The sequence below is a fragment of the Trichomycterus rosablanca genome, chromosome 15 (genome assembly GCF_030014385.1).
Source record: "Trichomycterus rosablanca isolate fTriRos1 chromosome 15, fTriRos1.hap1, whole genome shotgun sequence".
NCBI classification, from domain to species: Eukaryota; Metazoa; Chordata; class Actinopteri; order Siluriformes; family Trichomycteridae; genus Trichomycterus; species Trichomycterus rosablanca.
This window is the reverse complement of record NC_086002.1, coordinates 5,769,595-5,793,197: the sequence shown is the minus strand read 5'-3', so window position 1 is coordinate 5,793,197 and position 23,603 is coordinate 5,769,595. Positions and strand designations below refer to the sequence as shown.

General features: G+C 38.7%; 1 protein-coding gene across 1 annotated transcript; it reads right to left on the bottom strand.

The window, feature by feature from the left end:
• Positions 1-308: 308 nt before the first annotated feature.
• si:dkey-1h24.6 (T-cell-specific surface glycoprotein CD28) lies at positions 309-12,401 on the bottom strand. Its single transcript, XM_063010834.1, has 4 exons — positions 12,383-12,401; positions 4,955-5,284; positions 4,749-4,873; positions 309-1,320 (listed from the first exon to the last, which is right to left on the bottom strand). The coding sequence occupies exons 1-4, from the start codon at positions 12,399-12,401 to the stop codon at positions 1,150-1,152; spliced, it is 645 nt and encodes a 214-aa protein (XP_062866904.1). The 3' UTR covers positions 309-1,149.
• Positions 12,402-23,603: the final 11,202 nt, after the last annotated feature.

The window sequence follows — 23,603 nt, the reverse complement described above, 5'->3', positions numbered from 1 at the left end:
CATTTTGTTTACAAGCTAAATAGGCTCAAAATTTTAAAAAATTGCACTTTTCAAAAAACTTTACAAGCAAAGAGTCCAACAGTTAAGGAACAATCACTCACCATTCCTGAAATTCACCATTTACAGTCCATGACACTTAAAATATTCTGAGAATTCAAAGAAATCTCAACTTGTAAAAGGGCAAAGCCAAAAACCAGGGCTAAATGTCAGTGACTAATTATCCCTCAAACAGCCCTGAACTAAATACAACATGCTTCTGCAATAAATATAACCACATGGGCCTGATAATAGCTTGGAAAATCTCTGACAGTAAACACAACAAATTCAAGTTAAGACATGATGACAGAAATTGGAAGTCATAAGTCAACAACATCCAGGAACTTTACATTTCTGGTCTTTGTATTATTGCTGTCTGTTTTATTTTTCCTACTGTCCCAACTTTTTGGGGGGTTGGGATTGTATATTTGCTACAGTCTCTACACAGTTACAAAGTAAAAGCAAATGTGGTTAAATCCCCTGATGTTAAATTAGTGCAGTTTGATAGTCACGGTCCTCCTGCACTTTTAATATTTTCTCTGCTCAAACATGTCTGATTCATCCATAGCAGCTCAGAAAGGTGGGACAGTGATTTTTTATGTCTGAGCAAAATTTCTAAGGTTTATGAAAGGTTTGATTAAATATCTACTTAGGAAAACATACGGTCTTTGCTGCTGCCTTTGGCTCTGTACACATGAGGTAAATTTACATTTTCAGCATTTAGCAGACGCTTTTATCCAAAGCGACTTACAATTATGACTGAACACAATTTTGAGCAATTGCTCAGGGACCCAACAGTGGCAACTTGGTGGTGGCGGGGCTTGAACCAGCAACCTTCTGATTACTAGTCCAGTACCTTAACGACTGAGCTATCACAGGTAAATGACATTTAACTAATCACTACATGAAGGGATCTAGACTCACCTCCTCTACTAGAATCAATTTTTCTTACCCAGGCTGCAGTGAGCATGTTTGGGAACAGCTAGCTTTAATTAACTTCTACACACATAAAAACACTGACTACCTCAAAAATACACTTTAGGTTCTAATAGATGTACTGTATAAGAGCAGGGGAACTCAAACGTGCAGTTCTGGGGTGTTCCAGATACAGGTTTAATAGGCTATTCTTCTGGAAGGCGGGTTTTTGTTGACCGCCATGCTAGTGTTCGTTTCTCTGTACCAGCTGAGACGTGTCGGGTGAAGGACACCCTGCTTCTTCCGCCGTGTTCGTGGCTTCATGTTTATGTAGTCATGCGAAGCCAAGTTTTTCTTTCTCAGACGGCACTAAAACCAAGCACAAGAGAAAAACGTAGTAAATATTATATCAGTATTTATGAATGAATTGTATATCTGTTTTATATATAAAAGCATGTATTTCTTTAACAAAAATATTATTTGATTGATAGTACTAGCAGCTAAGTTCAATAGCAAGCCAAAGTAAACATTTTTTAGTAGTTCTCTAGTGGACCATTAGATTAACTGCTTTATTGCTTAAAACTGCCAGCACTAGCTTACATTAACTTTAATATGTGGTGAAAACCACTGGCCTTTTTCAGTTACAAACTATTCAAAATAAGACTGATAATGTAGAAGTTAAACTAACGAAAGAAAGAAATAATTTAAGTTAAACCATTGTAGTGTTTATTTCTATCTATGACTATCATGTTAGCATCCTGTTAGGGACTTTAATGTGGAATAGAATGAAACTGCAGAACATGTTTTATAGACAGTCTAGAAACTTGATTATATTACTTCCTTAACCTGCATTATACATAGGGGACAAGGGCGGCAGGGCGGCACTGTCGCCTCACAGCAAGAAGGTCCTGGGTTCAAACCCCAGGTGGGGCAGTCTGGGTCCTTTCTGTGTGGAGTTTGCATGTTCTCACCCCGTGTCTGCGTGGGTTTACTACGGGAGCTCCGGTTTCCTCCCACAGTTCAAAGACGTGCAAGTGAGGTGACTTGGAGACACTAGACTGTCCATGACTGTGTTTGATATAACCTTGTGAACTGATGAATCTTGTGTAATGAGTAACTACCGTTTCTGTCATGAATGTAACCGAAGTGTAAAACATGATGTTAAAATCCTAATAAACAAACAAACATAGGGGACAACGTAAGGTCACATAATTGTAACCAGCAGATACGTACAAGCAAACATTTATAACATTAAATGTTTTATAACAAGTTTGTCTGCAGATTCACTAATACTGCCTAAACATATTTAAAACCGGGGCTATAAGCACTAGCACACTATCTAAAATAAGAACACTTAATTCAATATTACAATATAAAATAAAACTAGAAGCCAAATTAACTAACAGGACAAAGAACAGGGTAATCAGTATTAGCCTAGCAACTTCATAGATTATTTAAAATCAGTAAGCAAGTTTTGTTTTTAGCATTATGGCTAATGTTAAGCCATTTCATTGTGTAGGTAAAACCAAGGACCATGTGTTCTAGTGCACAATTTAATTTCAGGCTAATATCTTTTATTTTCTAAAAGAATTGCTAATTATATTATGTAAACAAAACCAGGGACCATGTGCCTAGCAGGCTATTTAAATTTAAGCTAGTATCTATTATTTTGTAAAAGAATTGCTAATTATATTACGTAAACAAAACCAGGGCCACGCTTTTTAGCATGCTAAATAAAGTAAGACTAGTTATTATATAATGTAATTAAAACTGGTAGCCACTGTAATGAATAAGCTAGCTACTGTAATGTGTAACTGCCTGCACCAGCTTACATTTATTTTACGGTGTAGTGAAAACCAGGGACCACGTTTAGATACAAACTATTTCAAATGAGACTGATATTGTGTAAGTACAACCAACAGCTCTGTTCACTAGCACAACATTACACATTATGTTAAAAAAAGGAATCATGTAGATAAAACCATCAGTGTGTGTGCTTTTATGTGTGACTCTCATCCTGTTAAAGACTTTTATGTGGAATTACATTTACATTTACATTTTTAGCATTTAGCAGACGCCTTTATCCAAAGCGACTTACATTACAGTTACAGTATACAGTCTGAGCAACTGAGGGTTAAGGGCCTTGCTCAAGGGCCCAACAGCAGCAACCTAGCAGTGGTGGGGCTTGAACCAGCAACCTTTGGATTACTAGTCTTACTATTACTAGTGGAATAAAATGAAACTGCAGTAATGTGCATTAAATATACATAACCTGTGCTTATCTCTCCCAACACCTGCAAGTCTGATAACTGAAACCCTTCAGCATTTCTATTCATGTAGTTAATTAGTTACTTAATGTTGTTCCAAACCTTTTAAATTTTTAATTTCAGTAAAACGAGGGAAAAAGTGTTTGCTGTATTATATATTAATTTGCTAATCAGAGATTTAAGACATCTTAATAATTAGCTCCTCATTGTACAGTGGTGCAAATTTGACTTTTGCCATTTTTAATCATTTATTTTTATGCAAATGTATTAATTAGATCTTCATAATGGAAAATAGTGCATAATGCTATCCAGGGCTAGGATGCCTGACTGATGCAGTGTTACAAATCACATGCTAGTGTACTAAGTAGTGTGTCAGTATAGAGATTCTACTGTTTGAAAGGGTAATAAGAATTGGAGAACATTCATATTCAGTGGCAGTTGTAGTTCAGTGGTTGATGTACTGAACTAGTAATCTGAAGGTTGCAAATCCCACCACAGCCAAGTTGCCACTGTTGGGTCCCTAAGAACAGTCTACAATAGTCAACTGCTTGATAAACTGCTTTTTTTTATAAAAGCATCAACTAAATGTTGTGAATGTTAAATGTAAATACAGTGGAACCTCGATTTAACGGACCTTCATTTAACGGATTTTGGATTTAACAGACAAAATCTGGAAATGCCCGGTTTGATTGTTTAAAATTCCTGCGAGAAGCGTACCAATACCAGTAGTTCAGTAACTGTCAATGTCTCTCTGTTTACATGGTTGTTCGGCATTGTTTTGTCAGGAGGCTCACTTTGTTCTCTGTGTTTTCTGCCTAAACTTTACACTTTCTATAAATATATAGTGCTTAGTTATCACCAGCAGTGCTTCAGACTAATAAAAAAAAAAATCATCTCCTCCACCACACAAGGTAAATAAACAAGGTAAATTTCTCCCCAACCGAGCAGTACACCCATTTTAATATTCATTTACAGGTTTTACATTATATATTTAGATTTTATTTACATTGTTCATTTTACTGTTTATATGCGTGTAATATTTAGGGACAGTGGTAGCCTAGTGGGTAGAGCTTTGGGCTATCAACCGCAAGATTGTTGGTTCAAATCCAGGCTCTGCTATGCGGCCACTGTTGGGTCCTTGAGCAAGGCCCTTAACTTTGTCTGCTCCAGGGGCGCTGTGCAATAGCTGACCCTGCACTCTGACCCCAGCTTCCAAACAAGCTGGGATATGTAAAGAAAGAATTTTGTTGTACTGTATATGTATATATGACAAATAAAGTATATCTTCTTCTTTATATGTGCATGTTTATCACTTTTGTGGACCTTAGTGCTGTGTTTTCATATATTTTTGCACCCCCGGAAAAAAAAAAACCTTGCTGTTTTGGGTTATCTGAGTGGGCAATTTGCTTGTCCAGATGAAAAATTAGACTGCAGCAATCTGTTCATTACTGGATTGTTGATGTGGATGTAAACCCACTAACTGTGTAAGTAGTAGTAGTCATGTACTATATCTAAAATTCTGTAACTTACCCTGAGTGATAAAGCGATGTAAGTAATTATTAGAGTATATATGGTCAGCACTCCAAGCCCTAGCGACAGCAGGAGATGACTGGACAGAGGACTCTGTGTTGGAATGTTCGGCGTGCACTGTTGGTCTACAAACACAAGTTAGATGTAACTCAGAGCAGAAGTTATGAGTTGAATTTAAAATCATTTTAAAAGCCTGAGAAACCCACCTTCAACAATCACAATCGTGCTCGGTTCCTCCTTGATGTTTTCCATTGGCGGGGGATACATCTTCTTAGCCTTGCATGTATACAGACCCGTTTTATCCTCATTCACATCGTAAATGATAAAACATGAAGCACGGTCACCCATATTCACACAGTGACTAGCGTTTATTTGTGGGCCACTTGAAGCTCCAGGATGTGTGATATTCCTATGTACAAAGGTTACGGACATTTTTGGACCCTGTAATTTGAACTCCATTTCCGGTGCTGTAACACTTGGACAAGGCACGAAGAAATGGCTGTGAACTGCAACACGCTGGACCTCTGGGATGTTGTCTAAAATAAAAAGCAAATCAAAAGTCATTAAGGAAAAGAGATAAAAAGGATTAAAAAGTGTTGTCAAACCAAACAGCTAGAAAACTATTACCAGCATTTATTTGACATTTGTAGCCATTTACCTACTAAATTGAAGGTGACGGTGACAGAGATGACAGAGAGGGTGTGTAGATTAACCTGACTTAACAGAACTCCTGTCACTGCGCTGCACTTGTTCACACTGTTTTTTTTTATTATTATTATTATCCAAAACATGCAGTAGGTAGACTGGGTTAAGACTTGGTTGAGTCTTGATTGAGTCTGTATTTAACTCATCCAGTTACATCCAAAAATATGTTGCATTCACCTTGCATTTCATTTTCTTCACTGCTACAATGATTTTGTATGCGCTCAGCCTGCTCTACAGTAAACAGCCCTGCCCAATTTTCAGTTTTGCTGCTGTGGTTCTAATGGTTTTAATGTCAACAGCTTCCCACAAACCAACAGCTTCTTGTGTCCTTGAAACTTGTCTCCTTTAAAAGAGGCTTTAACTTTTACAAGTACAATTGTTTTCCAGAACTCTCAAAACAAAATCACTAAGATTTTTTGAATGTAAAATTGTGATATTTCTAAACATTTTAAAACAAGGATTTACTGTTTTATGCAGCAGTACAATGATCCAAAGCACAAAAGTATATTTATATCTGAATGGCTGAAAATTAACAGAATTAAAGTCTAGGAGTGGTCCTGACTGACTTAACACTAGCTTGACTGAAAATCTGAGATTCTGAGGACAAACCCCTCCTTCTACACAACCATTAGAGTGCTATCAGTCCTCTTTTCTCATGCAAATGCTTGCAGATAACACACTATTCAACCCACCCCCAACTAACTATGATTCTCTTGCTAGCCTTCATGGTCAAGCAAAGGTCTGTGCTACAGTTTTCAAATAGTATTCATATATACATACATGTATGTACAGTGTATCACAAAAGTGAGTACACCCCTCACATTTCTGCAAATACTTCATTATATCTTTTCATGGGACAACACTATAGAAATAAAACTTGGATATAACTTAGAGTAGTCAGTGTACAGCTTGTATAGCAGTGTAGATTTACTGTCTTCTGAAAATAACTCAACACACAGCCATTAATGTCTAAATAGCTGGCAACATAAGTGAGTACACCCCACAGTGAACATGTCCAAATTGTGCCCAAATGTGTCGTTGTCCCTCCCTGGTGTCATGTGTCAAGGTCCCAGGTGTAAATGGGGAGCAGGGCTGTTAAATTTGGTGTTTTGGGTACAATTCTCTCATACTGGCCACTGGATATTCAACATGGCACCTCATGGCAAAGAACTCTCTGAGGATGTGAGAAATAGAATTGTTGCTCTCCACAAAGATGGCCTGGGCTATAAGAAGATTGCTAACACCCTGAAACTGAGCTACAGCATGGTGGCCAAGGTCATACAGCGGTTTTCCAGGACAGGTTCCACTCGGAACAGGCTTCGCCAGGGTCGACCAAAGAAGTTGAGTCCACGTGTTCGGCGTCATATCCAGAGGTTGGCTTTAAAAAATAGACACGAGTGCTGCCAGCATTTCTGCAGAGGTTGAAGACGTGGGAGGTCAGCCTGTCAGTGCTCAGACCATACGCCGCACACTGCATCAACTCGGTCTGCATGGTCGTCATCCCAGAAGGAAGCTGACGCACAAGAAAGCCCGCAAACAGTTTGCTGAAGACAAGCAGTCCAAGAACATGGATTACTGGAATGCCCTGTGGTCTGACGAGACCAAGATAAACTTGTTTGGCTCAGATGGTGTCCAGCATGTGTGGCGGCGCCCTGGTGAGAAGTACCAAGACAACTGTATCTTGCCTACAGTCAAGCATGGTGGTGGTAGCATCATGGTCTTGGGCTGCATGAGTGTTGCTGGCACTGGGGAGCTGCAGTTCATTGAGGGAAACATGAATTCCAACATGTACTGTGACATTCTGAAACAGAGCATGATCCCCTCCCTTCGAAAACTGGGCCTCATGGCAGTTTTCCAACAGGATAACGACCCCAAACACAACCTCCAAGATGACAACTGCCTTGCTGAGGAAGCTGAAGGTAAAGGTGATGGACTAAACCCAATTGAGTACATGTGGCGCATCCTCAAGTGGAAGGTGGAGGAGTTCAAGGTGTCTAACATCCACCAGCTCCGTGATGTCATCATGGAGGAGTGGAAGAGGATTCCAGTAGCAACCTGTGCAGCTCTGGTGAATTCCATGCCCAGGAGGGTTAAGGAAGTGCTGGATAATAATGGTGGTCACACAAAATATTGACACTTTGGGCACAATTTGGACATGTTCACTGTGGGGTGTACTCACTTATGTTGCCAGCTATTCAGACATTAATGGCTGTGTGTTGAGTTATTTTCAGAAGACAGTAAATCTACACTGCTATACAAGCTGTACACTGACTACTCTAAGTTATATCCAAGTTTTATTTCTATAGTGTTGTCCCATGAAAAGATATAATAAAATATTTGCAGAAATGTGAGGGGTGTACTCACTTTTGTGATACACTGTATGTATGTATGTGTGTATACACATACACACACACACATATACAGTATATATATATACAGTGTATCACAAAAGTGAGTACACCCCTCACATTTCTGCAGATATTTAAGTATATCTTTTCATGGGACAACACTGACAAAATGACACTTTGACACAATGAAAAGTAGTCTGTGTGCAGCTTATATAACAGTGTAAATTTATTCTTCCCTCAAAATAACTCAATATACAGCCATTAATGTCTAAACCACCAGCAACAAAAGTGAGTACACCCCTTAGTGAAAGTTCCTAAAGTGTCAATATTTTGTGTGGCCACCATTATTTCCCAGAACTGCCTTAACTCTCCTGGGCATGGAGTTTACCAGAGCTTCACAGGTTGCCACTGGAATGCTTTTCCACTCCTCCATGACGACATCACGGAGCTGGCGGATATTCGAGACTTTGTGCTCCTCCACCTTCCGCTTGAGGATGCCCCAAAGATGTTCTATTGGGTTTAGGTCTGGAGACATGCTTGGCCAGTCCATCACCTTTACCCTCAGCCTCTTCAATAAAGCAGTGGTCGTCTTAGAGGTGTGTTTGGGGTCATTATCATGCTGGAACACTGCCCTGCGACCTAGTTTCCGGAGGGAGGGGATCATGCTCTGCTTCAGTATTTCACAGTACATATTGGAGTTCATGTGTCCCTCAATGAAATGTAACTCCCCAACACCTGCTGCACTCATGCAGCCCCAGACCATGGCATTCCCACCTCCATGCTTGACTGTAGGCATGACACACTTATCTTTGTACTCCTCACCTGATTGCCGCCACACATGCTTGAGACCATCTGAACCAAACAAATTAATCTTGGTCTCATCAGACCATAGGACATGGTTCCAGTAATCCATGTCCTTTGTTGACATGTCTTCAGCAAACTGTTTGCGGGCTTTCTTGTGTAGAGACCTCAGAAGAGGCTTCCTTCTGGGGTGACAGCCATGCAGACCAATTTGATGTAGTGTGCGGCGTATGGTCTGAGCACTGACAGGCTGACCCCCCACCTTTTCAATCTCTGCAGCAATGCTGACAGCACTCCTGCGCCTATCTTTCAGAGACACCAGTTGGATGTGACGCTGAGCACGTGCACTCAGCTTCTTTGGACGACCAACGCGAGGTCTGTTCTGAGTGGACCCTGCTCTTTTAAAACGCTGGATGATCTTGGCCACTGTGCTGCAGCTCAGTTTCAGGGTGTTGGCAATCTTCTTGTAGCCTTGGCCATCTTCATGTAGCGCAACAATTCGTCTTTTAAGATCCTCAGAGAGTTCTTTGCCATGAGGTGTCATGTTGGAACTTTCAGTGACCAGTATGAGAGAGTGTGAGAGCTGTACTACACACCTGCTCCCTATGCACACCTGAGACCTAGTAAAACTAACAAATCACATGACATTTTGGAGGGAAAATGACAAGCAGTGCTCAATTTGGACATTGAGGGGTGTAGTCTCTTAGGGGTGTACTCACTTTTGTTGCCGGTGGTTTAGACATTAATGGCTGTATATTGAGTTATTTTGAGGGAAGAATAAATTTACACTGTTATATAAGCTGCACACAGACTACTTTTCATTGTGTCAAAGTGTCATTTTGTCAGTGTTGTCCCATGAAAAGATATACTTAAATATCTGCAGAAATGTGAGGGGTGTACTCACTTTTGTGATACACTGTATATATATATATATATATATATATATATATATATATATATATATATACAGTATATATATATATATATATATATATATATATATATATATATATACATACACACACACACATATGAATATACATATATGAATTATATATATATATATATATATATATATATATATATATATATATATATATATATATATTATAGACCAACAAAGTGCAGTGACTTATTATATGTAAGCGCAGACTATAATTATATATATATATATATATATATATATATATATATATATATATATATATATATATATATATATATATATATATATATATATATATATATATATTTTAGCGTTTCTACGTCTTTGGGATGGGAAATCAGCTCTTTTCGTGACCATGTGGACAAACATCCATTCACACACATAGACATTCATAACACATATACATAGCCACACAGCTAATAACTGCACAGCCCAAAAGCCAAAGCCATCTGCTGCATTACTCAGCACAGCCAACCCCATTTCCAGTGCTGAATAACACGGTCACGGTGGATCTTAGCCGTAGCCGCAAGTCCTTCTGGGTAAAGCTCCGCCCCCTTCTCAGCCACAGCAGCGGGTCGCTACAATATATATATATATATACAGTGTATCACAAAAGTGAGTACACCCCTCACATTTCTGCAGATATTTAAGTATATCTTTTCATGGGACAACACTGACAAAATGACACTTTGACACAATGAAAAGTACTCTGTGTGCAGCTTATATAACAGTGTAAATTTATTCTTCCCTCAAAATAACTCAATATACAGCCATTACTGTCTAAACCACCAGCAACAAAAGTGAGTACACCCCTTAGTGAAAGTTCCTGAAGTGTCAATATTTTGTGTGGCCACCATTATTTCCCAGAACTGCCTTAACTCTCCTGGGCATGGACTTTACCAGAGCTTCACAGGTTGCCACTGGAATGCTTTTCCACTCCTCCATGACGACATCACGGAGCTGGCGGATATTCGAGACTTTACGCTCCTCCACCTTCCGCTTGAGGATGCCCCAAAGATGTTCTATTGGGTTTAGGTCTGGAGACATGCATGGCCAGTCCATCACCTTTACCCTCAGCCTCTTCAATAAAGCAGTGGTCGTCTTAGAGGTGTGTTTGGGGTCATTATCATGCTGGAACACTGCCCTGCGACCCAGTTTCCGGAGGGAGGGGATCATGCTCTGCTTCAGTATTTCACAGTACATATTGGAGTTCATGTGTCCCTCAATGAAATGTAACTCCCCAACACCTGCTGCACTCATGCAGCCCCAGACCATGGCATTCCCACCACCATGCTTGACTGTAGGCATGACACACTTATCTTTGTACTCCTTACCTGATTGCCGCCACACATGCTTGAGACCATCTGAACCAAACAAATTAATCTTGGTCTCATCAGACCATAGGACATGGTTCCAGTAATCCATGTCCTTTGTTGACATGTCTTCAGCAAACTGTTTGCGGGCTTTCTTGTGTAGAGACTTCAGAAGAGGCTTCCTTCTGGGGTGACAGCCATGCAGACCAATTTGATGTAGTGTGCGGCGTATGGTCTGAGCACTGACAGGCTGACCCCCCACCTTTTCAATCTCTGCAGCAATGCTGACAGCATTCCTGCGCCTATCTTTCAAAGATAGCAGTTGGATGTGACGCCGAGCACGTGCACTCAGCTTCTTTGGACGACCAACGTGAGGTCTGTTTTGAGTGGACCCTGCTCTTTTAAAACGCTGGATGATCTTGGCCACTGTGCTGCAGCTCAGTTTCAGGGTGTTGGCTATCTTCTTGTAGCCTTGGCCATCTTCATGTAGCGCAACAATTCGTCTTTTAAGATCCTCAGAGAGTTCTTTGCCATGAGGTGCCATGTTGGAACTTTCAGTGACCAGTATGAGAGAGTGTGAGAGCTGTACTACTAAATTGAACACACCTGCTCCCTATGCACACCTGAGACCTAGTAACACTAACAAATCACATGACATTTTTGAGGGAAAATGACAAGCAGTGCTCAATTTGGACATTTAGGGGTGTAGTCTCTTAGGGGTGTACTCACTTTTGTTGCCGGTGGTTTAGACATTAATGGCTGTATATTGAGTTATTTTGAGGGAAGAATAAATTTACACTGTTATATAAGCTGCACACAGACTACTTTTCATTGTGTCAAAGTGTCATTTTGTCAGTGTTGTCCCATGAAAAGATATACTTAAATATCTGCAGAAATGTGAGGGATGTACTCACTTTTGTGATACACTGTATATATATATATATATATATATATATATATATATATATATATATACACACACACACACACATGAATATACATATATGAATTGTATATATATATATGTATATATATATACAGTATGTACTGTATATATATTATACAACTACAAAGCGCAGTGACTTCTAAAACTATATATATATATATATATATATATATATATATATACATATACAGTATATATATATATAAAGTACATAGAATTGAACATGAAGTATATAGAGTAAGAGCTGCATATATGTGTAAATCAGAGATGGAGATCGGAGAAGAAGTTAATGTAAATGACTGCCGTTAATCATTTTCTAATTGCTGATGTAGTACACACATTTACTCCTCCAACGTGAAATGATTTACAACTATTTGCATGGCTGTAGTCCTGTTCTTATGATTCTGAATAAAAGCAGACACACAGATGAGAACAGATCGTTTTCATTTTCCTGCAATCCTGTGTGGAGCTAACGGAAACACAATGGCACACAAGAGGACCTATACTCCTTTGCAAGTGTTGGAGTTATTGAATGCTATTGATGACTGCGAGTCAGATGGAGGAGAGGTACTAACTTTGGATGAAGTAGCTCATTCTGACACCGAGTTGAGCTCAGAACTGTCGACAGATGGGGATAGCAATGGTAAATCTGATGAAGAGCTTTGCAGCCCTCCCAGAAAGAAACGTTTGGGAGCAGAGAACAAGACACCTACACCAAGCTTGAAAGCAAAGGACGGGACAGTTTGGGAGACGGTAGATGCTGAACCCCTTCTGCAGAATGAATTCAGCACAGATGTTACTTTCCATGAGAGAGCAGGACCCACAGAGTATGCCAAGGTAATGTTACTGTTTGTGAGCCTTTTCTTGTGTTTATAAATATTTAATTATTTATTTATTATTTTCCTTTTTTCCCAATTGCTTGTGTACGTTTTTTCTTTGTATTATTTTAGATAAAGCTAATTTGTTGTCACATGTAATACAACTTAAGCCAAGCAAAGTGCAGTAAAATAAAAGTTATATGTAATTAACATTTAAAAATTTTCTTTTCTTTTGTGCAGCGGAGGATAACGAGTAGACTCCAGAGCTTTCTGTGTTTGTTCAGCATGGAGATGCTCCGGATCATCACAGACTGCACCGTCCACGAAGCCCAGAGAACAAACGAATGCTGGAGCCTTTCTGTCAGTGAGCTGATGGCCTTCATAGCAGTTCTGTTTCTTCGAGCAACGCTCTGCCCAATTGGTGCGATGATAGAGTCTTGGTCAGAAAATTATGCCGTGCCTGCAATCAAGGAGACGATGTGCCGTGACCGCTACAAAGAAATCATGCGGTATTTGCAGTTTGACAACAAAGACACCCGTGCTGAACGTGTGAAGACCGACAGATTCGCTGCAGTTTCGAACATCTGGCAACGTTTCATATGTAACTGTCATCTGTGTTACGTACCGGGACAACACATTACTGTCGACGAGCAGCTGTTTCCCACCAAGGTCCGCTGTCCATTCACGCAGTACATCGCAACTAAGCCTGATAAATTTGGCATAAAGTTCTGGATTGCTGCAGACTTGGAGACGAAGTATATGTGCAACGCCATTCCATATTTAGGAAAGGACCCCAGTCGTCCCAAGGGTGAAAGACTGTCTGAGAATGTCGTCATGAAGCTCATGGAGCCATTTCTGGGCAGGGGAAGAACTGTCACCATGGACAACTTCTTCACATCTATGGCACTGGCTAACAGACTGCTGAACCATAACACAACTCTGCTCGGCACAATCAACAAAATTAGACGGGAGATTCCCCCTCCAGCAAAAAGTGCCAAGGGCCGGGCTGAATTGTCCACACAAGTTTATAAATCTGGAAGTGCCACACTGACAGTGTATGTTCCTAGGAAGAACAAGTTGGTCTGCATTCTCAGCACCATGCACCAGCATGTGCTAGTTGGCGATGAGCGCAAACGGAAACCAAACACTATTACAGATTACCCAATAGAGATGTTGTGGTGAGATCTAACCTTCACAGAAAAAAAGACATATTTAATGTGAAAGGAATGTGAAAATACTTTTCACAAAGGTAATGTGGGCTTTGGTAAGCTTTGTACAACCTTGAACATTTTTATAGTATTCATGCCCTTTTTACAGATTTTTATTGGACACCCTGGCAAGAAGAGCCTTGGCCAGAGAGTTAAGGAAAAACAACAATGGTCACTTTAAAGCTTTAACAGTCCTGTGCAACGACATGATTCCAGCATTTATGTCAGAGTGACAAGATGGAAGTCACTGCCAGTAAAAACAATATTAAAGGTAAAAGTCTCTGGCAACATAGGGAAAATATATTTCTGGTCTGATGCAATTAAAATTGAACTCTTTGGGTAAAATAGCAAACACTTTATCTGCCGAAAAACACATCACCTGGCTAATATTAGATTAACATTGATGCCTTCCATACAGGGCTCATACATTGCATTAAATAAAGGCTCTGAATACTTTTGTGAATAAAAGATTTGAGGTTATAATGTTTGGAAGAACTCTAAAACCTTTTTTTTTTACTTTGTCATTATGCGAGATTATGAGTTGACTGATGATATATGATATGTTAACAGAATCAAATCTAAAACACAACAAAGTGTCTAAATACTTTCTGATTCCACTGTATATATAAACATTTTGATAACAAAAATTTTGATAAAAAAAAACATATTTTGATAATAAAATACTAGAAATATAATAAAATTAGATTTTTTGAAAAGGTGATTTTTTCGTACCTGGTAGGTGTCTTCAGTATATCTATCTACAGGCCTCCAGATATCATGTTATATAAAATGGTATAATTTTATATTTGCCTCTAAAACCATGCAAAACCCCTAAAATAAATGAGAATGTTGTATTTTACAGTGTCTTATTCAACACTGTGGTTACGGACTGCAGTACAGACGTATTAAAGGCTGAATCTTTGTTAAATACTCTTGTTTTATGTTTTTCTTTAAACAAAACTGACCCACTATGCCAACTGATTTTCTCACACATTAAAATGAACTTCACTGTTGTGGCTGCGCACTGCAGATTGGATGGAAAAATACTGTCACTGTATTAATATAAAAACACTCATGAAGAATGAAAGGAAAGCCTGAATCACTGACTTGTGGAAACTCTGACACTTCTTTCATTGTTCAAACTGAAAACACAACCTTAAGTATAGCAGAAAATAAATGGGACAGTAACTTCCTGAACATCTTCTATTGATATCAATCTTATTTTTTAGATTTTGACCTGGACCTGGTACACTTTATTGTCTTAATTTTCAATTTAAATTTCAAAATTATGATGATTTCAGAATTATCCACCAAAAACGGCGTAAGCAAGTTGTATGACTTTCTAAGATGGGACAAAGCGAAATCATTTTTAAACTGGCAATGTATTGGTACCACTGGTGGCACTTAAAGCCGCCTTAGGTCGTCCATCGGAAGATTTACCACTGCATGCTCTGTAATAAAAAGTAACAATTTAAAAGTGTATAAATCAGCAATTTAAATTTTTTTACTTTGATTAGGTGTGTTTGTGTTTAATGATGATGCAGTTTAGGCTCCATAGACAACGTACGTTGAGAATGAGAAGGATGTTTGACTAAATATGTTAGCAAATGTCAGAAATGGATTCAAGATGGTACAAGGTTATTTAAATAAAGTAGGATTTATGTATACAGACCTGGACAAAGAACCAAAACCACGATGCTAAAAGGCTTAGTCCTTCACTCTAACCCTAAACCTAACCCTTGTTTTGAACGGGGGTGCTAACAAGTAAACTGAATTGTTGGGAAAAACACATATAATTTATTTATTTATTTTTTTTTACTTGAGAAAGTATACTTTAGTAAGTATAAGTATGCATATGCAGACATGTGCTTAATCATTTTTCACATACCTAGAGTTACCGGGGGTCTATTTTACCCTGCAGAATTCAGAATTAAAATCCCAATAACACTGCTGCACCTGATGTACAGGACAACATGCGGGCTACAGTCAGCAATTTTATACAGGCATAGAACATCTTTATGGAAGGTGTAGCGCTTAAAATAGTATAGATATGAATCAGGGGGCTGTCGAGAGTATGTTTGCTTGTAATCTTTCAGAATTATTGAAACCAAATGAAAACTGCTAATTATTATTTTTATAATGAATTTTTTTAATTATTATTAATTTAAGGACGATAAATCGTTAGCTTTTGTTTGTCAGGAGCTTTAAGCTCAGAGCCATTTTGTTTTCCTTACTACTATCCTAACAATGCAGTGTATTTAATGATAAAACACTTGCATTTATAGCACTGCTAGCATTTCGATTTATTCAGATTTTATCATATAATTTAGATTCTATGTTTGATTTTAAATATATATATATATATATATATATATATATATATATATATATATACTATATATATATATATATACAGTATATATATATATGTTTCTATGTTACAACTTTCAATTCTTTAGCTGTTGCAGTCTAACAGCGTAGGGCTTTTTCACTCACCTTTGCACGTGCAGTGGTTCTTAGGGTGGGCACAACCAAAGAGAAAAAAAAGCAGGAGGGTCTCATGCAGCCAGGAAGTCATTTTTCCTTATGCACTTTCTCCTAGTCTAAGCACTTGCAAAAAAGCAGCGACGTACTTGATTTGAGACACAATAAAAAAAAAAAATGCAAACTTCTTAAGTTACTAAACCAGACTACCCACTCAATACTGATTATTAAATGAAAATCTAGTTGAATCTAGCTGTTTGCCACCTACAGTATCTAGTTTGCCAGTGATATCCTGGCACTCTTGCTGTGAAGTGAAAGAAGGCACACATGCACACTCACCCCACTGTGAGAGCAAACTAAGACACATCCTTATGTACACAAGAAGTTTCCGTCGTTCTGGCACACTTTCAGGCCATTTGCATGTCGTAGCTGGAAATGAAACGTTGAGTCTCATGCTGTAGTGTTATGAAGGGTGCAGACCTGAACCGAAAGTAGTAAAAGAGACCCCCGAGGTGTTTCCTTGCACATGAGTAACAGGGGTGGTCCTCTCAAATGAATCTCTTCTCACTTCTCACTGTTGTAGTTAAAATAGTGAATGCTGCAGTAGTGGAAAACCCTAATGGTGCAAAAACTACACAACAATTAACAATTATAATATACAATCATAACAATTATAATATAATAATGATAAATATCTATTTATTTATGTTGTTATGTATGTATGTTGTACACTTTGATTACATTCATGACAAGGCAGGTAGTTACAGGTTACACAAGATCATCAGTTCAAGTTCAACACAGTCATGGACGATTTTGTATCTTCAGTTCACCTCACTTGCATGTTTTTGGACTGTTGGAGGAAACCGGATCACCCGCAGGAAACCCACACAGACATGGAGAGAACATACAAACTCCACACAGAAAGCACCCAGACCACTGCATCTGGGAATTGAACCCCCTAGCAAAAGAGGTGGAAATACTAAAATCTCAAAATCTAGTTGTAATTAGATTGGGAGGAAAATTGGGGAAAAGGTTTGGTTTGTACAGCTCTTCCGCAGTGCTAGCATGCAGTGCTAGCTCAGTGGTTAATGTACAGGACTAGTAAGTAGAAGGTCACTGGTTCAAGCCCCATATCTACCAGCTTGCCACTGTTGGGTCCTTGAGCAAGGCCCTTAATTCTGAATTGCTTTCAATGTATACAGTCTCAGTTGTAAGTCGTTCTGGATGAAGGTGTCTGCTAAATGCTGAAAATGTAAATAAATCCTAATTGTGTCAGGTATAGTAATGTCTAAACACAACGAGTTACACACAATACTGTAGTTGTCAGTTTAGAGACTACAGTTAAATGCAGCAGCTCAACCTTTTAGGAAAATAAAAGCCAACTCATATAGAACAAATGTAAATAAATTTGAGTAGGTTTCGGTAAAAAACTGCTTTGAGTTCAGGTGTGTAGGAGGTTTTTCAGCTGATGCGTCTAGTCCACATCCTGTGTTTCCATTCTCTGCAGATTGCACAGTGCAGGATCTTTGTGGCACGCAGCTCTGCACAACTTTCACACTCCATCTTTAAAGAAAAAGACACTTTATTCAAGAGATTATGAATGTGACTAAAATTAGATCAAGGTTTTTGTGGTTTTTGTGAAATCTGCATTGGTTTTAGACCATCATGTGAAACAAATCCCACCTCGGTTTAATTCCGGTTTCATAACGTAAATATAAATCTTTCATTCATTTATTTTTATCAACCAATTCATTCAGGTTAGAGGCGTGATGCGTACATGGTGCATGGACGAACACATCCAATACAGGAAACCAATCCAGTCCACTTTCCACATTTCTAAACAGCTTTGAGAGGAGGAGGGAAAGTGAAGTACCGTACCTAAAATACGCAGAGTAATGCCAAACCACATCATGAATGTGTTACAACAGTGAAATTGTGCGTGTGATGGACATGTCCAAGCCTGTATCTCATTAAAAATGTAAAGATTTATGAAGAGCAAGATTTAGTAACAGAGACCCAGAACTGATGAGCATCAAAAGTGATGAAGCAAAGTCCTTTCTGTGCTGAGTTTGCATGTTCTCCCTGTGTCTGCGTGGGTTTCCTCCCACAGTTCAAAAACATGCAGTCAGGTTAATTGGAGACAATGAATTGCCCTATAGGTGAATGGGTGTGTGTGTATGTGTGTGTGTCTGTTCTGCGATGGACTGGCGTCCCGTCCAGGGTGTTACTGTGTGCCTTGCGCCCATTGAAAAGCTGGGATAGGCTCCAGCACTCCTCCTGCTACCCTAATTGAATAAGCTGTTAAGAAAGTGAGTAAGTGAGTGAGTGGTTTACCAAACAACTGCAGCACGCTGTGAAAAGAAAAGGCTATAAAGTACCGTGGTAAACATGCCCCTGTCCCAACTTCATTTGTAATCTGTTGCAGCTATACCATAGTGTGTTAAGACTTTATGTCTTTCTGACATGAATTGTGTTGTTTTTTTCTTCAAAACCAGCAGTTTTCTGTCTCCACATGCTCTGCTTTTGCAGACTTTGTTACTTCATTTATCTGAATATATCTTTGCTGATGCTTCACGTCAACACGTTTCCTGTTTTCATAGTTTCCCCCCTTTTTATGTTAGTTGCAGATTGCAGGCTGCGTGATCTTTGTGGTGTATGATCTGTGCACAACCTGTACTGATGAACACAAAAAAAACATAATATTTTAACCACTTACACTCCTTACATGATTTCATTATTTTTATGGTTTTCTATTTTCCACTTTATGGCTTAATCAGTCAGTACAAAATCAGAAGTGATTTTATACTAAATGTTCCAGAAAACACCCAGAATGATTTGAATTGAAATGTTTTTTAATAAAGAAAATTTATAAAAATCTGGGGTGGCGGGGTGGCACAGTGGGTAGCGCTGTCGACTCAGCAGGAAGAGCTTGCTCCCCGGCCTGGAGGGAGTGTTCTGTTCTCCCTGTCTGTGTTACCGGCCTCGGGCCTAGGGGAAACCTGGGCACGGTACAAACATCCGATTCCTTACAAGAGAGAGACGGACACAGAAGTTAGCGTGTGCAAAGCTCTGGCGTTCTGTTTATTACATACAAAAATATCAAAACATACAAAAATAGCAAATATCAAAATTCCATTACTTTAAAGTGCACAACTAAATAAACCCATCAATAAAAATAAACATTTAGACACAAAAAGATAGAAAAACTCAAATATATTAAATTATCCTTACCCAAATATATAAATAGAAAAAGATAAACTCAATAAAGCAAATTCACAATAGTCCAACAATAAATATAACACATAACCAAAATAGTAATCATAATAGTAATAATATATAATAATAATCCTAATCAATCTTAATAATAATAATAAACTCAAGTAACCTAATTCAAAACATTCAAACTATAAAAACCCAAAAGTAACTAATTAAAAAAACTCATTAAATATATTACCTTTAACCCATTTAACCAAACAATAAAGAAAAATAATAAAGAAAGAGGAAAGAAAAAGACAACACAAACTTAACTATCAAATATAAATAACAAAACCCTTAACCAAAACCCACAATAACCCAAACAAAAGTAATAAACTTTAACATCAGTCTCACAGGTACTCAAACTATTTAAAAGTGTATACTGCAATTAAAGTGCTGTTCAATGAACTAAAAACATTAACACAGCTCATTCTTCATTTAACTAAGTGTTTCCACTTACATTACATTCATTCATAGAATTCAACGACCATGGCAACCAAGTTTGTTTGGGCTAACGCTAATGCTAACGGCGTGCGACTACCAATAGTAACGATTTACTCGACAGTATAACATACATAGGCACATAGCACATCGCATATGTTAAAACCAAGCAGATAAAAAATGCATAAGTAGAATAAAACTACAATTTCCGTACCTTACAAGAGAGAGACGGACACAGAAGTTAGCGTGTGCAAAGCTCTGGCGTTCTAAGCACTGCTTCCACGCTCACAGCTTTGTACACACGACCGTTCTCCTTGTAAGGTGCGCCCTCTGCTGGTCTGGTGCCGTTACTCTCAGTAGTTTAGTACCTCTTTGTTAAACTGATTGTTTTTAAAACTAAGTTTATTAAGAAAAAAACCCAACCGAAAGAAAGGATGAAAAATGTAAAAGCACACAAAGAAAATAGCTACCCCTAAAACCCAATAAGAATTACTAAAGTGTAGAAGGGATGTTGGTTACCCTTTACTACCATTTTCAACCCCCTTACATCTGCATGGGTTTCCTCCAGGTGCTCCAATGACATGCAGTCAGAACAATTAGAGCTACTAAAATTACCTGCTGTAGTAGGTGTGGTTATTATCATTATTATTATTATTATTATTATTATTATTATTATTATGCATTTATTTATTTTTTAATGTAAAGAATCTTGTGTATTGTATAGGTGTTTTAACCACTAGATGGCGATATAAGCCAAGTTTGTTTTTGTTTTTTTGTTTTTTTTACATAGGCGTTGTGCTGCTTTCTTAAACAGGTGTATTGAAACGTGCCAGTGGCGATGGCATATGGGAAATTGAGTTTGGTATGTTCTCATAGTGTCTGCATGGGTTTCTTTTAGAAACTTCGTTTTTCTGGGTACTTCTGGGTGATCTGAAGGTGTACTAGAGGTATGGAACGCCATATTTAAAGTATTTTAACTTAATTCTTCATAATTTCCAACACATCAGTTTAAAATCTTACATAGGTGTTACTGAATTAAAAGTGGGTCTTTCTGCAATACAATGACCCAAGACTAATAACAGAACATAAAAAAGAAGAAACTCTTGTTCTGGTAGAATCCCGAAATAAGCCAACAACTGTCAAATGTGGTTAAACCAAATACTAATCATAAATGATACATAGTTGGATAAATTGTTTACATATCTGTGAATTATTTAACTGTAATTTTTATGTAAGGTACATACCATATCTTATTTTCTAGTAAAAATGAGTACTGATGCTTCTAAGCACTTTGAAACAAGACCCAGGTTATGGTGAGCATATATGTGAAAAGGAAAGTGAATAAATACTTTTAATGCCAGTGTTAATTCGGCAACAACAAATATAATCCCACAGTGAAAAAAATCCACTGTATTTACATTTTCGGCATTTAGCAGACGCTTTTATCTAAAGCGACTTACAGTACCGTGACAGCATATTTTCTAAGCAATTGAAGAGCCTTGCTCAAGGGCCCAACAGTGGCAGCCTGTCAGTAGTGGGGCTTGAACCAGTAACCTTTCGATTACTAGTCCAGTACCTTAACCACTAGAATACAACTGCATACTTCTATAACTGCCTATATGAAATGGTCTCAGAGCTGGTACAACCACTGCTCGAATATTCATTTATTTATTTATTTATTCATGTTTTCTTTTTGCCTATTTAGTTAGAAGGAATTGAATATTCAGCACAAATCTTTTGTTCTGTTCTTTTAACAGAATAAAGAAGAAATGTGGGAATAACGTAGTGGCTGAATATGAACAGTTAAACATGTAAATCAGATCTAGATGCCCCCGCTACACAAGATGATGTACGATCTGAGTCTCTTACTGCCCCCCAAATGCACCGCTCATTGCTCCAGGTGATTAATCATACAATTCCTCTCTGAAGTGGAGCAAATTCCTTAAAAGCAGTTAAAGAAATAACATACAGTTTTCCTTTTAATGATGTCAAATGCATTTAATTTCCCTTTCTGTGGGAATAAATAAACTCCACAACTCCCATGTCTAAAATAGTATTAAATTTTTTTTAATATATAATATTTTTATATAGAACGGCAAAGCACCACACGACACGAACGTACCTTATTTACATTTAAAACAGTTTAATAAACTCACAACATGTACAGTGTATCACAAAAGTGAGTACACCCCTCACATTTCTGCAAATATTTCATTATATCTTTTCATGGGACAACACTATAGACATGAAACTTGGATATAACTTAGAGTACTCAGTGTACAACTTGTATAGCAGTGTAGATTTACTGTCTTCTGAAAATAACTCAACACACAGCCATTAATGTCTAAATGGCTGGCAACATAAGTGAGTACACCCCACAGTGAACATGTCCAAATTGTGCCCAAAGTATCAATATTTTGTGTGACCACCATTATTATCCAGCACTGCCTTAACCCTCCTGGGCATGGAATTCACCAGAGCTGCACAGGTTGCTACTGGAATCCTCTTCCACTCCTCCATGATGACATCACGGAGCTGGTGGATGTTAGACACCTTGAACTCCTCCACCTTCCACTTGAGGATGCGCCACAGGTGCTCAATTGGGTTAAGTCCATCACCTTTACCTTCAGCTTCCTCAGCAAGGCAGTTGTCATCTTGGAGGTTGTGTTTGGGGTCGTTATCCTGTTGGAAAACTGCCATGAGGCCCAGTTTTCGAAGGGAGGGGACCATGCTCTGTTTCAGAATGTCACAGTACATGTTGGAATTCATGTTTCCCTCAATGAACTGCAGCTCCCCAGTGCCAGCAACACTCATGCAGCCCAAGACCATGATGCTACCACCACCATGCTTGACTGTAGGCAAGATACAGTTGTCTTGGTACTTCTCACCAGGGCGCCGCCACACATGCTGGACACCATCTGAGCCAAACAAGTTTATCTTGGTCTCGTCAGACCACAGGGCATTCCAGTAATCCATGTTCTTGGACTGCTTGTCTTCAGCAAACTGTTTGCTGGCTTTCTTGTGCATCAGCTTCCTTCTGGGATGACGACCATGCAGACCGAGTTGATGCAGTGTGCGGCGTATGGTCTGAGCACTGACAGGCTGACCTCCCACGTCTTCAACCTCTGCAGCAATGCTGGCAGCACTCATGTGTCTATTTTTTAAAGCCAACCTCTGGATATGACGCCGAACACGTGGACTCAACTTCTTTGGTCGACCCTGGCGAAGCCTGTTCCGAGTGGAACCTGTCCTGGAAAACCGCTGTATGACCTTGGCCACCATGCTGTAGCTCAGTTTCAGGGTGTTAGCAATCTTCTTATAGCCCAGGCCATCTTTGTGGAGAGCAACAATTCTATTTCTCACATCCTCAGAGAGTTCTTTGCCATGAGGTGCCATGTTGAATATCCAGTGGCCAGTATGAGAGAATTGTATCCAAAACACCAAATTTAACAGCCCTGCTCCCCATTTACACCTGGGACCTTGACACATGACACCAGGGAGGGACAACGACACATTTGGGCCCAATTTGGACATGTTCACTGTGGGGTGTACTCACTTATGTTGCCAGCTATTTAGACATTAATGGCTGT

What these genes read in the sequence shown, in the direction of transcription:
- si:dkey-1h24.6 (XM_063010834.1), bottom strand. An exon ending in CACGATTGTGATTGTTGAAG is followed by an intron (nt 4,874 to 4,954) that starts GTGGGTTTCTCA and finishes TTGTGTTTGTAG; the next exon opens with ACCAACAGTGCACGCCGAAC. An exon ending in ACATCGCTTTATCACTCAGG is followed by an intron (nt 1,321 to 4,748) that starts GTAAGTTACAGA and finishes GCTTGGTTTTAG; the next exon opens with TGCCGTCTGAGAAAGAAAAA.